The sequence below is a fragment of the Periophthalmus magnuspinnatus genome, chromosome 6 (assembly GCF_009829125.3).
Source record: "Periophthalmus magnuspinnatus isolate fPerMag1 chromosome 6, fPerMag1.2.pri, whole genome shotgun sequence".
NCBI classification, from domain to species: Eukaryota; Metazoa; Chordata; class Actinopteri; order Gobiiformes; family Gobiidae; genus Periophthalmus; species Periophthalmus magnuspinnatus.
In genome coordinates this window covers 24594253-24609764 of record NC_047131.1, presented here as the reverse complement: position 1 = coordinate 24609764, position 15512 = coordinate 24594253, and the positions used below count along the sequence as shown (strand labels likewise).

General features: G+C 37.9%; 1 protein-coding gene across 1 annotated transcript; it reads right to left on the bottom strand.

The window, feature by feature from the left end:
* Positions 1-2200: 2200 nt before the first annotated feature.
* LOC117372305 (Wilms tumor protein homolog) lies at positions 2201-13539 on the bottom strand. The gene is given in 9 exon segments (XM_055222415.1): positions 2201-3170; positions 3311-3403; positions 3701-3790; positions 4374-4518; positions 6124-6223; positions 9144-9246; positions 10495-10617; positions 12954-13274; positions 13277-13539. Coding segments are annotated over 9 exon segments (1236 nt in total). The 5' UTR covers positions 13416-13539; the 3' UTR covers positions 2201-3048.
* Between the last annotated feature and the right edge of the window lie 1973 nt (positions 13540-15512).

Genomic DNA, 15512 nt, shown 5'->3' with positions numbered 1-15512 from the left:
ACTTTCCTTTTTCTATTATGTTTGTTTATTGGCTTATTTTTGTACCAACACAATCGATGAGAAAGTAGAGCATGTGAAAAGTAGTTGAGCTAAGTTTTTCAATGAACCAACTCACGACATAGGAAAAAAACAAAATAGTGTTTTTAATGTAATGGTCCAAACATTTGCAAATATAATGGAAACCTTAGGGCCTTTTTCTCTGTGCCTTACATCTCCACTAAGCAGAGCATTTGAATGTGTTTTAATGTGACTACTGAAAGAGGATACAATTGCAGTTAACACTGAACAGCTATCTGACTTCAAAGCTGCGCCAAACACACACACCAAACACATGCACACACACAAGTACACACACACAGATGAGAGATTTGGGCGGCCCGGACAGCTGAGATATAGCACCGTGGCCCTGGGGAGTTTCAGGGGATTTCCAACCAGGACTGGACACATCCCGCTGATTTACACTAACACTTTGGCTAAACTTATGATAAAAGTTCACAAAAGAAACATTGCCGTATCTGTCTTTATCCATCAGTGCCTCTATTTGTCTCTGGATTCTGCTGTTTTCTCTCTCACAAAACAAAACTGGCTTGTTGTCTGTAAATGATCTCCCTAATCTAAATCTATTTCAATTGACCTGTATATTTGAAGAGATTTTTTCTGCAAACACTGAAAAACAAAATATTCAGTTGCTGTAGAACCATAAAAACACTGCATTTTGGTAGCCTACATTTCCCAGCTGACTCATTACTAAGACTGTAATGTTGGAGAGAGGTTACAGGAAGTCATCAAGAGAATATAGTGAGTAAATGCAATAGTTTTATCAGTTTGTGTTTCCAGAGAAGAGCTGAGGAATGTATGAGGAATCCATAGCGATAAGAAGTAGATGGTACAGTTATGAGTGTGTGCTGGTTGTGCAACACTGTGTCTCAGACCTGTTTTTATCACTAGCAAAGCCTCCTTTAATAATCACTTAATTGACTTAAAAGTTTAAATATGATACATTTAAAGAATATATGGCAGTGAACTCCAGAGCCGCATGTCCTGGGAGTGCACCTCAGACAGGGTCAACCATTAATCTGACACACACATTATAACATACACTTTTATGTGAGTTTCTATGGACATTTAAGGACTCTGATTTAGCTCAATATTGTATTTTCATTTTCATTACAAATCTATCAGGCCAATTGTATTTCATTGTTATTACTTTTTTTTTTTTTTTTTTTTTACCGGATACTTGTCACTGATAAAATGCATGGGCTGTTTTCTGTGGTGGTTTTAAACAAATATCATCCTCGTAACAAATGTGCCATTGACAATCTTAATGGAAAAATAAACAAATAAAGACAACATAGATTGTAATAAGTCATAGCAATAGAGACAGCCTGTTATTGTATAAAAGCAATCACAGTACAGTTACACAAAGGATTACGCAAAATGTACATCAAGTTCCATCCAAAGAAAAGTATAAAACAGTTCTGTTAAGTTACATGCTTTCCCAATTGGAAAGAGATCAGTTCCCATAATAACATAAGGATTATTTACACCTCGACCATTGGACCTCAGCCACAGAGCCAGTGTGACCCGGAGGACATATTTTAGGAATAGTCTAAAATGCTGCCAAAGTTCAGTACTATTTACACACAAGAAGAACAGCTCTATAATACATAAACTTGGAGCATTACTGAATACACTCATGCTAATGTAATTTTTCTATATTGCCAACATGCCTTAAGGTTCTATATTACGCAAAATTGAGTCATGTGAACTTTTAGTCATGTTAGAATGTTGTTACCTCCTCACAAACATAGCTGGAGTTGTATTTTGTTTCTTTCACGCGTTTGAGTAATCCTTTATTATTAGTCTGTTTGTATCTCAAAAGGCTCTGTTCCACCTTGTGATGTCATGTAGTGGTAGTTTTCAAGTTAACAGCTACCTTTTACCTTTAGGCAAGGCAGAGCAAGGCAAGTTTATTTGTATAGCACAATTCGCACGCAAGGTAATTCAAAAGGCTTTAGTTCAGCAGAGATTGACAATTTCTCGCTTGAAATCATCCAAATGATTCTAGTGAAGGTGTGTGAAGCGTAAAAATACAGTGAAGCACTTCCTGTATTACCATATGAGAAAAACAACTCCAGATATGTTTTTTGATGAGGAAACAAGATTATAACATAGATTAAAAAAATAACGTAATATGGGCCCTTTAAGATAGAACAAGACATTCATTACAAGGCTGCTGGCAATTATGTGACAAACTGCAAGTCTCAAACGATTCCAGTGAAATCTTCGATCTATACAGACATAATAAATAAGTCTGATAATACTAATAATATTTACAACAAAATTAGTGTAGATCCTTACAGTTGACCTACAGTGTTTCCCAGTGTATATTTTTTAAATTAAATTTCCAGAGCATCTTCCACATGCAGATTTTATACAAAAGTTTAAAATAACAGACAACAATAGACAAGTTATAACATATAGTCTATTTTCAGTTTAGAGCGTGCATGGCTTCATTCACTTTGATGGCCTGTGTCTGCAGATGTTATGTGAGTTCAAATAACAAATTGCCATGACAACAAAAAATTAACCAGTCTGTAATGGGCAGCTTCACTGGAAATATTTCTAAGGAGCCAAGAAAGAAATGATTGGTTATCTGTCTGTGTGATTTCTCATGAGTAGGCAAATTGTGCTAACCTTAAATGTTCACATGGATTTCTACAAAACAGAAATGGGTAAAAGTAACAAATAGGTGATATGGAGAGATTAACTTAACTTTGTTTGATATATTCCTTTCTTTCCAAAGAACAGATATGCTACACAAGCTGGGCGTGTTTATTAGAAACTGTACTAGTGTTAGTGTACAAAAAATGCAATGTCATTTTTAACTGCTGACTTGGGCACTGACTTCTGGCTTTTCCATTCTGACAGATTTTGCTTTTAAGCGGTTAGGGTTACGTAATCCATGACTACTGCAGAACAGAGGCAGATTGTGGCTTCTAACCACTTCAAGACATAAACACACATAAAGAGTTATTGTGGACTAAGTCATATTGAGAGCTGCAGTTTGGTGAGGTTCCTCTGGTGCATGTTGTGGTGCCGCACCAACTCATCGCTCCGGGCAAACTTCTTCTGACAGTTCGGCCAACGGCAGTTAAACGGCTTCTCGCCTGATTGTGCATTGCCAGCAGAAAGTTAACAGAAAGAGAGAAAGATATTAGTCATTTTAAATAGCTGCAAATGTTCAGTAAACATGAAATCAAAGTGAATGATTTTTAAATAAGAAATATAAAAATAAAAGTTTACGCACTTGTTTTACCTGTATGAGTCCGGGTGTGTGTCTTAAGGTGGTCAGACCGAGAGAACTTTCTCTGACACGTCTGGCATTCGAAGGGTTTTACTCCTAAACACATGTACAGTTGGCATGCACACGTACACGCACACACATTCGCACAACAGGGTACACAAATAAGTTCACACACACAAAAACAAACCAACAAACACCCGGGGAGAAAGAAAAATATAGTAGAACAGAGGCCTGAAGCCATGCCAATGTCTGGCCAGCCTGAAGTAATTCATTTTAAGAACAGTGCTCTTAATAATTTATGTTTTATCTTCTATTTAGCTTTCATGCAAATTAGAGGGAGATGGACAGAAATGGCCAAAGGCTTGACAAAGTGGAGAAGAGAAAGTATTGAACCTGTGTGCCTCCTCTGGTGTCGCTTGAGCTGGTCTGAGCGAGAAAACCTCCGGCCACAGTCTGTGTACTCGCACTGGTACGGCTTCTCCCCTGGACACAAACACATTATGAGGGGTCAAGTCTATAGGGCTGTGCGTCTGGGGTTTTACTGGGGTTATATTCTGTTGTGTTTTGGTACATATATCTTTAAAGCTACTGCACAGTTTATTTAATGTTTATTTTTGTGTTTATGTGTTCTCACGTATTCTGCATGATTGATTACAAAAAGGATTAAATATTGTACACAGCTGAAATATTATGGTACTAGTGTTCCGGTGTAAGGAAACACGCTGATATACTTCTAGTTGTTTATTTGAGGAACACAAGGGCAGCTGAAAGAACAAAACAACAGCAGTCCCAATTCAGCAGAGCCAGTCTCCCAACTGACCAGGAACTGACTACTCGAACCATAACATAAAGTTGAACCCTGAACTAAACACAAAATATCACATCATTACAACATTAATGGTTACTAAGTACTGCAGAATATTAGATGTTCTAATTTTGTAATATTATACTGTATTATAATATTATTTGTTATTATAATACAGTAGTTTCTTAATTAGTTTCTTGTATGCTGACCTGAAAGATAAAGTACATTACATACAGTATAAACAGTACAGTGTAGATGTACCTGTGTGTTTGCGACCATGCATCTGCAGATGAGACAGCTTGAAGTAGCGTTTGTTACATCCCGGGTAGGCGCACATGAAGGGGCGCTTCTCGCTGGTCTCAGAGCGCACTATGGTGGGAGTGATCCCGGGCACCCGCCTCACGTCCTGCCACACAACACAACATAAACAAGGGGACAGGAGCCCACCCTGCACCACTGACTCGCGCTGTACAATGTAATTAAGATAACAGGCACTTGAGCGTGACCCAGCCCGCTCTGGGGGTCAGCCCAATAAACGGCTCATATATTCATTAGCTGTGAATTAGCAGTAAAATTAGCCCAGACAGACTGTGGTCCGAGGGGAGCTGTTAGTCACGCCTCTCACACACCCCTCCCACTACTATGAATAAACTGAGGATAATAACAACAGGAACTGAGGATAACAAAGTCAAGATCTTATTAAAAATAGAAAAAATAATGATAAGTTTTAAGTGGTTCAGTAGATCAAGCTTACTCAATTAAAATGTTTTTCATAACGATGATTTCTAACAATGGATGATTTAATGCCTGAAAATATACTTTTAAACCTTGGTTTCATCTACGTATCAGAAAGTACATGAAAGAACAATGCATTTTCTAAAATATATGTTAGAGGGACTTGGATTGAGTTGATAGATTGTTCCGTTGTTTCATTTATTCAGCCATCCTTTGTATGCAGCCACTGACTTAGATGCAGTGGTTAACCTTGACCCTGTGCTACTTTGCCTCGTTGGAAGTCAAATTTCGAGCTAATTACAAATAAAAAAAGCCTCTAAATTCTCCATATGTTGAGTATTATGTATTGTATTTCAATGCCAGTAAATTATGTTGAGCTAAATTAAACTAACAATTATGACAGATGACATTAGGAGCCATGTGTGTAATTTGGCAGCATGTAAAATGTTGTGTAATGTCTTTAATAGAGAGGACCATGAATACGGCCTGTATTTATTCCTTCGCACTGACCCTTACCGCTAATGCATTTTACCATACATTTCTGCATCAATGGTAAAAAAGTAAAAATGAGTACACGTTCCAGAAAACAAAGAAAGACAAATGTTTTTAAGTAGTGCCGAGGACTTAGCGCAGGTCTGGAGAATCTCTGCTCCGTGTCCTTTAGAAGCGCTGACAGACAATAATTAAAATGTAATGATTTATTAACATGCTGATGCTCGTATGGAAACTGTGTCTGTACACAGCCTAGCTCCATGTGTGTGTGTGTGTTTGTGTGTTTGTGCGTTTCTCTTTAATGGTTCAGTGGAAAAACTCTGCTCTTGGCCTTTTAGCTGCTCTTTCAGAAATCTGTGCTGCTGCATGTCACGTTTCACTGAATCAAGATGACGCTACAGTTTTCACTTCAGAGACAATTATTTTGTCTTTACACTGTATTTAGGCAAAGTCTATTTTATCTCAAGGAAAGTGTAATTATAATTAAAAGAGTCATAATTATACTATCTAGCTATTTATTGGAGCCAATTACAATCAATTCCTACATATGCATTTAAGAATTTTTGGGTATTAAGTGAACACATTTTAAGTAAAGAAATTTTCAATGAAGACTTCCTCTCTGATTTGAGAAAAGGTCAGGATAGTATTCATTTACCATGTTGGAACAAGCTTTGTGGGTGCTTTCATCACTTTGCAAACACTATATTATCATATTCATAATGAACATATCAGGCTAGTAAATAATATTATATAGATGCTAGTAACAGTATATATGTTCTTGTACCTGTATACCTCTGAAGACCCCGTGTGTGTGGATACGGTACTGCGTGCTACAACTGTACACCATAGGAGCGCTGGGGTCACTGTCGTAGCTAGCGGGATGGCTAAAAGCACAGAGGAAAGAATAATTCACTGTTAAATCAAAAATTAAAACCCATCATTTGGTTATCTATGGAGAAAAGTTGTGAATTACAAAACATTTATCTACATCACATCATAATGCTTCTAATGAAACTGCAAAAACAAACAAATGAGTAATAAGACCAACCATTGCAATTTCATGATTAAAAAAAAAACAGTTCACAGAAGCATTTGAACAACAACTCTAGGTAACACTGTTGGATTAAAGAAGTGGAAAGTAAAAAAGATAAATCATTTTGTTTAGTTTTTTGGTTCATGTTTTTTGGGGCCAGACAAAGGTGCTCTGTGTTTCTCAGTGTTTCCTCTCATATCTCCACATGATAACACAGAGACACAGTCAGCTCTTGTCTATGAAATGTGCAATATTTCAGTTTGTCTAATCGGAGGATGGGAGGTTGTATCCTGGACTGCTGTGACTTTGGGGATGGTATAGGCTACACAATCCAGCCGTTACAAGGTGCCTCTAGTTTGTATTTTCCCAAGGACACTGAAACAATGCAGCAGTATATTATATATGCATTCACAGATGTTCATACAAATATGTTCCTGTCATTATGCACAAAGACTGTACGCTTTAAATTTTATACAATACAATAACATAGGATACAACAGATTTGCCCTGAATGGCGAAACGATTGTGAACGATATTTATTATGATGTCTGAAATGTTCCCTTTCAGACTCACATCACAGACTTCTTTCCTGTTCATCTTTCAACACTTTGCATGATGATAAATTATGGTTTTATGACTTTTATTATATATATTATATTAATATTATATTTTTGAAAAGTGAGGGTGTGGTATTAAATAGTAGAGTAAAATTCAGTTATTTATTTATTTTTTAATAATTCTGCCCACAGTACATCGCTGCTACTGGTACCAGTGCATGAGTGTGTGTGCGATATCCAGTCTGCAGCCCAAATGAACGATGATGAATGACTGTTGGCTCAGAGCAGAGGTATTTGTGAGTGGACACAGACGCTGACAGTGAACAGCGCGCAGGTCGCTCTGACATATAGTACAATACACTCCACATCACTTCAGTAAAGAGGAGCTCGGCCAAAATGGATGAACTCATTCTGTTACCTCGGTGGGAGTAAACTGCTGCACTGCTAAACAGTGCCTACCTCTTTATGGTCGACGCCAGTGTATTGACAGGGTTCCACGCCACACACTCCAACTGAGAGGTCATTTGATATAAATTTTCTCCACTGTGAACAGAACATAAAAAAATAATAACTTTTATTTCAAGAAAGATGCGATTGGATCTGAGTCAAGTTTTAATGCTTTTTTTTTTTTTTTTATACCAAAGTCATTCTAAATATGACCTCATTCTAGACATAAAAGCAAGCACACACGGCACTGATATATTACCATTTTCTAGAGTTCTCTTTAATGTGACTCAGCCTCAGAGAGTGTCAAGCACTGGCTCTATTTTCTCTTACAGCTAAATCTGAAACTTAACATATTGAAATAGTGTAAAATTAACTTATTTTAATACCTTAAAATACCAAAAAACTGTTATGTGAGACAAGAGAAAAACATTTTGTGTTAAAAATCTCGAAAGATTCATAAACTCTACAGAAACTAATAAGTTATTCCCAAAATAGTTTTACATGATTTTTCAAGGTTTAGCAGTGACTCTTTGTAGCTATAGTACCTTTATGTGTTTTGATGACTTTGCTTTGATTAACCACAGACACAGGCACCATTTGTCAGTGCTGCCACATGATTAAACACTACACAATATGCACAATGAAGTGAATATGAGACACACATAGAGGATTTATGCCTCTCACAGCCGCCCCACCTGCACCGCACTGCAGTCTGCTCCAGGGAATCAGCGGTGCCTGGTACCCCGCTCATTACACAGCTATTATTTTACTGTACGGCCAGGGCACAATGCCAGCACAGCACAAATGGTATTTTGAAGCAAAAAACATTGGGCGATTGGGAAAGAGGCTAAACAGAAAAACTAAAGTATCAATTCATGACATTTTAAAATAAATAACTGTCTGTATTTCATCTTGGTTGCAAAGCGATGTAAGCCATTCCTGAATTAGTCAAAACCATTAAAAACACTGTCCATTCAGTGTCTGGTACAGGGCAGTTCACCAAAGAGTATTATCGGAGAACAGGGGGCAGAGGTGTATGGTTTCCTTTTTATTGAAATGTTTTTAAACCTAAACCTAATCCAAATAACTTGAGAATGAACAGTGAATGTACTATATAAATATAACAATTTACATTTCTTTATTTCAGGCCAAGAAGACAAAGTGTAGGGCAAATGCCGTCCTGTTCGCACCATGTTCCAGAACGCTTTAACTCATGTGATAGAGATGGAGAGGCAGCAGTTATGTTTATGACAAAGAATAACTTCAGATTTAGGTTAGCTTATGTTTTTATATCCTGCAGAGATCCTGAAGCTGTGAATTCCACAGCTCTTTATGTCTGTGGCATGCCAGGAATGTTTGCTTTACAGTGAGAGCATCCTTTTTAATGAAAAAACTTGTACAGTTCAGCTATATTTGAAAATGTCTTTTAAAAACATGAATAACTTAATTTTTTAAGTTGTCTTTTTTACTTTTTATGTGCAGGATTACAGCAGCTGTTCCCTAGTTAGTGTCAGCATGACATGAGGAAGAATTTGAGAGCCAACTGATTTACCATTGCAATTGGTAAATTCCACAAAAAAGGAAACAAACGCAGAGGAAGCTGTGGTGGCAGACAAACCTGTCCTGAAGGTGGATGTCCTGTTTAGAGAAAACTTCCTTGTACCTTTCACTGAAGTCTGACATGAAACAATCGACAATAGTCTCTGACATGAAGCCAGGTCTAATTGTAGATGACAAATACAAATAGGTTATGGTGAAACGTGTTACCTGTTATAGGGGTTCCTCAACAGCAGAGCCTGGCTGCCTGTGCAGCTGTCTGAAGGTGTGTGGCATCCGTAGACCGGAGGAGGGACAGGGTACTGCTGCTCACCTGCAGAGGACACACACACTAGGTTTGTTCTGACATTGGACAAGCACCAGACAATACATCCAAACTAGTTTGAGTAACAATTAAATGTAAATGCCAACCAAATATTTTTCATGAAATACTTGAAATGTAATACGTAATTTATTTTACATACATACATACTTTTTACTTTTTTTTTTTTTTACATACATACTTTACAAGGTAAACTTATTATGAATAGCCACAGGATGAGACTTTTCACTAAGAATCTTTTTAAACTTATCCATTTAAACCATAACTATTTCATTCACGTTTGTACGCATGTGGCCAGCATTTACATAAACTAATAATATCTAAGCAGATCTGTAACTGTAGAAAGATATAAAGTTATATAATTTATGTATGTTTTGAATAAATTCAATCACCAATAATAAAGTATGGTAGTGAAGCTGTCTTGAATGTAACAGGCTGAATAGGCCCTATATCTCTGTGTGTGAATCATACTCCTCCTGCCCCTCTTTCTTTTGCACCTCTGTGCCTGGGGCCTTGGACTTGTGTCTCTGCTCACTCTGCTCCGGTCATGACCTGTTGTAGGTTACTATGGACTCAACTAAATTTACATCAGCAGCTTCCGAACTTGACCCAGCTCGGCGCACTGAGATATTTACCAACAGGCTGAGCGGCGGTGAGGGGGAGGATGTGAGAGGGACCAAAGAGGAGGCCAGGGAGTACCATAGTCAGGATGTGCTGATTTATGCAACCAGCGGGCCAAGTCTGTGCGGACTGGAGGCTGTGGAGCAGGGGACACGGCACTCCCTGGGCGAGGGTCAAGGAGCCGCCTTACACACAGCTGTGTGTCTAACTTTAAATACACCTCAACATCTGCATTTACAAGCTCTCATCTCATTCTTTTGTTTTTAAATACCATTATAGATTTATGCTTACTGCTTTCCTTGATCACAAAATACTGGATTGATTCACAAACTGAACCCAACTGCATTGTTTCAATCTAAACGTAGATTTGAAACAAGATTTCCCATATGTCAAAATCTACAATGATTTATCATCAAAATCATAAATAAAAAATATGTAAGATGAGAAGTGGCTTTGGAAAATAGTCATACTTTTAATACGTTTGATTGTGTGGTGCAGTAGAACCCCATAATAATACTATTTGTTTTTAGACGTTGATTGTATTTTGTAAATCATGTTGCTTTTGTGTAAAATTTTCAAAATATGATTACATTGTTCACTGAGCTTAGTGTTTCTTACCCATGGTGTTTTGTTGGGTTAGAGTGTCTTCGTGTTTAAAGGAGTGGTTGGAGAATTGTGAGCTGTGGTGTGTAGGAGTGTGACTGTAATTACTGGCTCCATCGAAGGCAACTGTGCTGTAACCTGCAACATAGAAACAAAAGACAGATTGCATTACGCATCAAAGGTCAAAATTAAGAGTCATTTTGGGGTGGGAAATCATCAGTCTTCTTCATAAAGCAGTTACAACATTGTGTACAGCACATTTATACGACTGTGTTTAAAAAAGTAAAGTGCATTATTGTCAAGTTATACAGCAAAACTACACAGATCAGTAAGGTTAGCCTGAGCCGCAGCAAATAAGCGCGGCCATTATCACTATAACTTTTTTGGAGGTATTAGAAAGGAGGAGATTTGACAGAATCTATGCAGACACAGGGAGCACATGCAGATTACACGCAGTAAGGTGCTGCTCCGGGAATCCAGCCAAGGACCTTCCTGCTGTGAGGACAAAGTCTTAACCACAGTGTGTGCACCCTTAATTTTTTCTTTATGCTGATATGATCATGAAATCATGGACGTATAATAATTAAGTACAAATTTTGGCCGCAGAGATTATTGTAATTGTTATTGTTAACAGCAAATTTTAGTGGTGTATTTTTCCAGTGTGAATGGCAGTAGACTGGGGTCTCTTTGTGGCCGCAGAGTTTGACATAGACCTGACTTGGAGTGACCTGGGCCATGAGAGCAGCCTCATAATCACAGCTTCACAAACAGATCACATTCATTAAAAAACACTTTCACTGAAGTCACTGCAAAGTGGAGCTGAAGGGAGGAGAAATCTCATTAAAACACACATCTATCTCACTCACCACGGCTTTGAAGACGATAGCTTTTGTTGCACATGTGACAAGTACATAGTAATTTGTAAAAGAAAACAAAACTTAGTTAGATGACCACCAGAGATATTGAAGACTAGTATTACAGTATTTAAACACACACACATTTTTTTTTAATGCCCGTAGTTATGTTTCAGAGAAAACCTGTATGGTATAAATTCAGGCAATGATATAATTTATTATAATTTTATCAATTCAATATTTGCCAGCTATTTAAATAATTTTTTTTAAACAAATATATATATACCATATTTTTGCACTTCACACACTTACTTATTTGATAAAACTAATAATTTAAATAATAATAAATTAGAAACAAAGCCAGAGGTGATAACTTTAAGACTAAAATCAAGCTATTAAGTTATGATACACTCATAGGAGAGTTATGTGGTCCTGGATTTGCCCATCCCAAGTGACTCTGTTGCTACCCTATCAGTCAACTGTGTGTCCTGTGTGTGTGCTCGCCCAGCCTCGGCAGAGACCAGATAAAACAGGTTAGAGGTCGGGCCAGTGCTTTGACTGTGCTGTTGTTTCTACATTATACAGTTGATAAGCATGTTAATGCTGATTGCACTGCTGACCAAGCCCATTTGTGATCAGCCATGGGTTTCAGAATTATGAAAAATTAGGACAGCTGTCACAATAGTTAACAATTTAAAACAAAATATATCTTTTGAATGGTGCAAATATTCAAAATGTTACCTAGAACAAGAAGATGAAACTCATGAAAAGGTGAGAAAGAAGACATTTGCTGTAGAATAGAACGCTAAAATCACTTTTTGCAACAATGTGTTACTCTTGAATTAACCACACAACAAAAAAATTGTTGAGATTTGCAGGTCACTAAAACAGAGTAAAAGGATCTCAGGTGGAGTGAAATATTTAACACTTGCGCTAATTACTTACACTTAACATTTCCTATTATGCTTTATGCAAATACAGTGGGCCACACCAGTATTAATCTATTGGCCTTTCAAAGTTGTGAAAAAAATTATAAAAACAAAAGTTGTCTGTATGTTTTATGTGGTGTTTTGGTTTTTGTTTTCTTTTTACTTACAGAATATATGGCTACTGTAGCACATAGATTTTCAGCTTTGTTCAAAATGTTATACTTGCAGTAACCAAGACAATCTTTATTTTACTTAAACTATGTTATCATGTAAGTATCATGTATCATGTAATTATTAATTTGTACTTTACTATATTATATTACTGTCACTGTCCTTGTACAGTTGCTCACAGACATTTTTTATAAGACGAAAAAGCTGGCAAATCTACATGTATGCATTATGTACATGTATAAAACATTCTATAGATGAACGATTTTTTTTTTCTTTTGTGTTTTTAAACTTTTTTATTTATTATATTAATATTAATATTTATTTTCGGTCTTAACAAATTATTCTAATTCTATCCATCTGTACATCTGTTATAATTATCCATTATAAAAGATTTCATTTCTTCAAATTTCGTAATTTATGCTTCTAAAATATCCACTGCTATGTATTTATAAGTAAATAACCTGCTAATAAAATATAAAATCATTGTTCTGATGCACAGTAATGGAGTGTGCTGTCCCACCTGTCTGGTTGCGCTGTGTGGCCTGTGTGTCCATGCAGTTGGTCAGGTAAGGCGTGCTGCTGAACATGCGGCTGGGGGCCTGGTGGTGGTGAGGAGCTGTCACCGAGGGGGCTTGACTGGGCGCAGGGGGTCCTCCGAATGCTGCCCCGTACCTGCATGCCCCTGTCCCTGTGAACTGTCCCGAGAAGTGCACGGTGAAGGCGCTCAGGCCACAGTGAGGGTCTGTGTCGTGGTGGTGGGGGTCAGTGGTGGTGCCCCATGTGGGTTCTTGTTTGATGAAGGAGTGTGGTCCCAAGGAGCTGTGAGGAGCACCCAGTGAGGGTAGGGTGAGGCTGCCGTGTGAAAGTCCAACACTGGGGCCCACTGCGGTGCTGTGCTGACGGGCAGAGGGGGGCAGCCAGGGCTCGGGCCCGCCGGGAGAGGGGTCAGCAACGAGTTCAGATCACGTACATCTGAAGTCATAGTGTCCAGGAAACTAACGTGGTCCAAACTGCCGTAGTGTGGAATCTCCAAATGCAGCGCTTATGGGTCTCTATCCAGTTTTGTCTTCACATTTGGAAGAAGCAGTGATTTATCAAACCTTGTGCGATCTCTTTAGTCCAACTTATGTTCCAACAGAAAATTGAGAAGGAAAAAGGATTTTCTAACCAGTTTTCTGCCTCAGTCCTGGTCAAGAGATGAGGTCCATTGAAGGAGGAGAGGGGGTCCTGCTCAGAGCGCTGTCTGTGAATGGACACGGAGCAGTGAAAGAGTGAGGGGGAGTAGCCCACTGCTCCCTACACACCCCCACCCCACATGTGAGGGTGCGTATGTGCCGGGATGAGGCTCAGGGGTGGAGTCAGTGGTGATGAAGGACAGGACCCTTCATTCAAGTACTGTACACTGAACAGAAACACTGTAGCGAATAATATAAACAATATAAAAAAAATAACAAATTAATATTGTCACTCTTTCAGAACAATCAGCACAACACAATCAAATAGGTTAGAAGCAGGTTTAAGAATATTTTAAATAATAAAACCAAATGCTAAGTGGTGCACATAATCATTCAAGATATTAAACCAAACATTCACAATAAAAAGTTATTTTTTTCATTTTGCTTTCTCCTTCTCACTATATTTCACATTATTTTTGCTTTGAAAAAGAAAATCTGAAATTCTTGGTTTATCAGTTTTAACAGAGTCCTGCAGCGTGAATCTGAAGACACTGAATCTGAAGACACACGACAATCGATTAAGGCCTGATCTTTCCATTAGGCTTATCTGTTTTCTTTCTTTCTTTTATTTTGTATTTAGGCCTTTTTTTTTGTCACAAACCGAAATATAGCCTGCACAGAATTATTTTATTCGGCTATATTTTTTTAAGCTTAGTAGCAAATGTCAATTCAGGTCACAGTTGGTCAGTTTGTCAACCCAATTGTGAATAGAAAAGAAACGTGGCCTTGGCCTGGTCGCAGTGCATTACTCGGCCTGTCTCGTGCAGCCTGGTTTTGCCTTCTTCCTGGCGTGGTTAAAGACTCCACATTGTCAAAAGCTTTAGGACATAAGCTATATTAATACTGCGAACTCAGACAATTGGTAAAGGAAAGAGTGCACTTAGCTGTCCAAGGATGTGCGTAAAAAGGTTCCCAGCGCGTGAAAGAGGCCCCTTGTCCTCCGCGCGCAGGCCACGTGAGGCTGCAACACCGATGCAGTTTAACTGTGCATAGATCAAAAAATCCCTAACGTAGACGATACAATTATATTAAAATAAATTGTGCAGAAAAATGAGGAATATGCCTGGGCAGGGAGTGATTACAAAGCGCACAGAGAGATGGGTGCGTTGTTGCATGGATCTATTATTGTAGGTTATCTGTCCTGTTAACCTACCACAAAGCAGCATTAAAAGGGACGACTGTATAAGCTATTGTTTCGATATTATCAGTTTTAATCACAAGTGAGTGTATCCATCCGACAGTTTCCTGCGCCTCCTTGTCTCCGTGCCACGCAGAGGCTCCACAAAATAAAACTTACGTGAGATTTTCGAGCGTGGAAAAAAGGATGAGACCAGAAACGGAAGGTGAGGATGAAATTTATATATATGAGATAATATTATAATATGATGCTAAAAATAATAATTCAGCCAGGTCTAATCATTACAAATAAAAGTGTATTATTATATTAAATATGCTGAGAATATGACATAATAACATCATTTTTCAGACACCATCCTGTCATATTGTGTTCACTGCGATGAAAGCCTTGGTATAGTTTATTTATTAAGGTGGTTTTATTTAACATTTTTGACACCTAGGCACATGTGTACAGAGGCAGCCAATGAGTGTCCTGTCCTTGAGCTCTGTCTCTAAAGGTTATCTCTCTCTTCAGCTGCCACTTACCAGCTGCAGTGTGTCTATGGAAGCAAGTCCTATCTGTCACTCATGTCAAACCATATTCTGATTTATTAAACTGTATCTATTTTTGTTCATTTGGTTTTATTTTAATAAAGAATTTATTTAAAAAACATGGTCAATTTGTAGAAAACCATAATGTCAAAAAAGACAAACACAAGTAAGTCAAC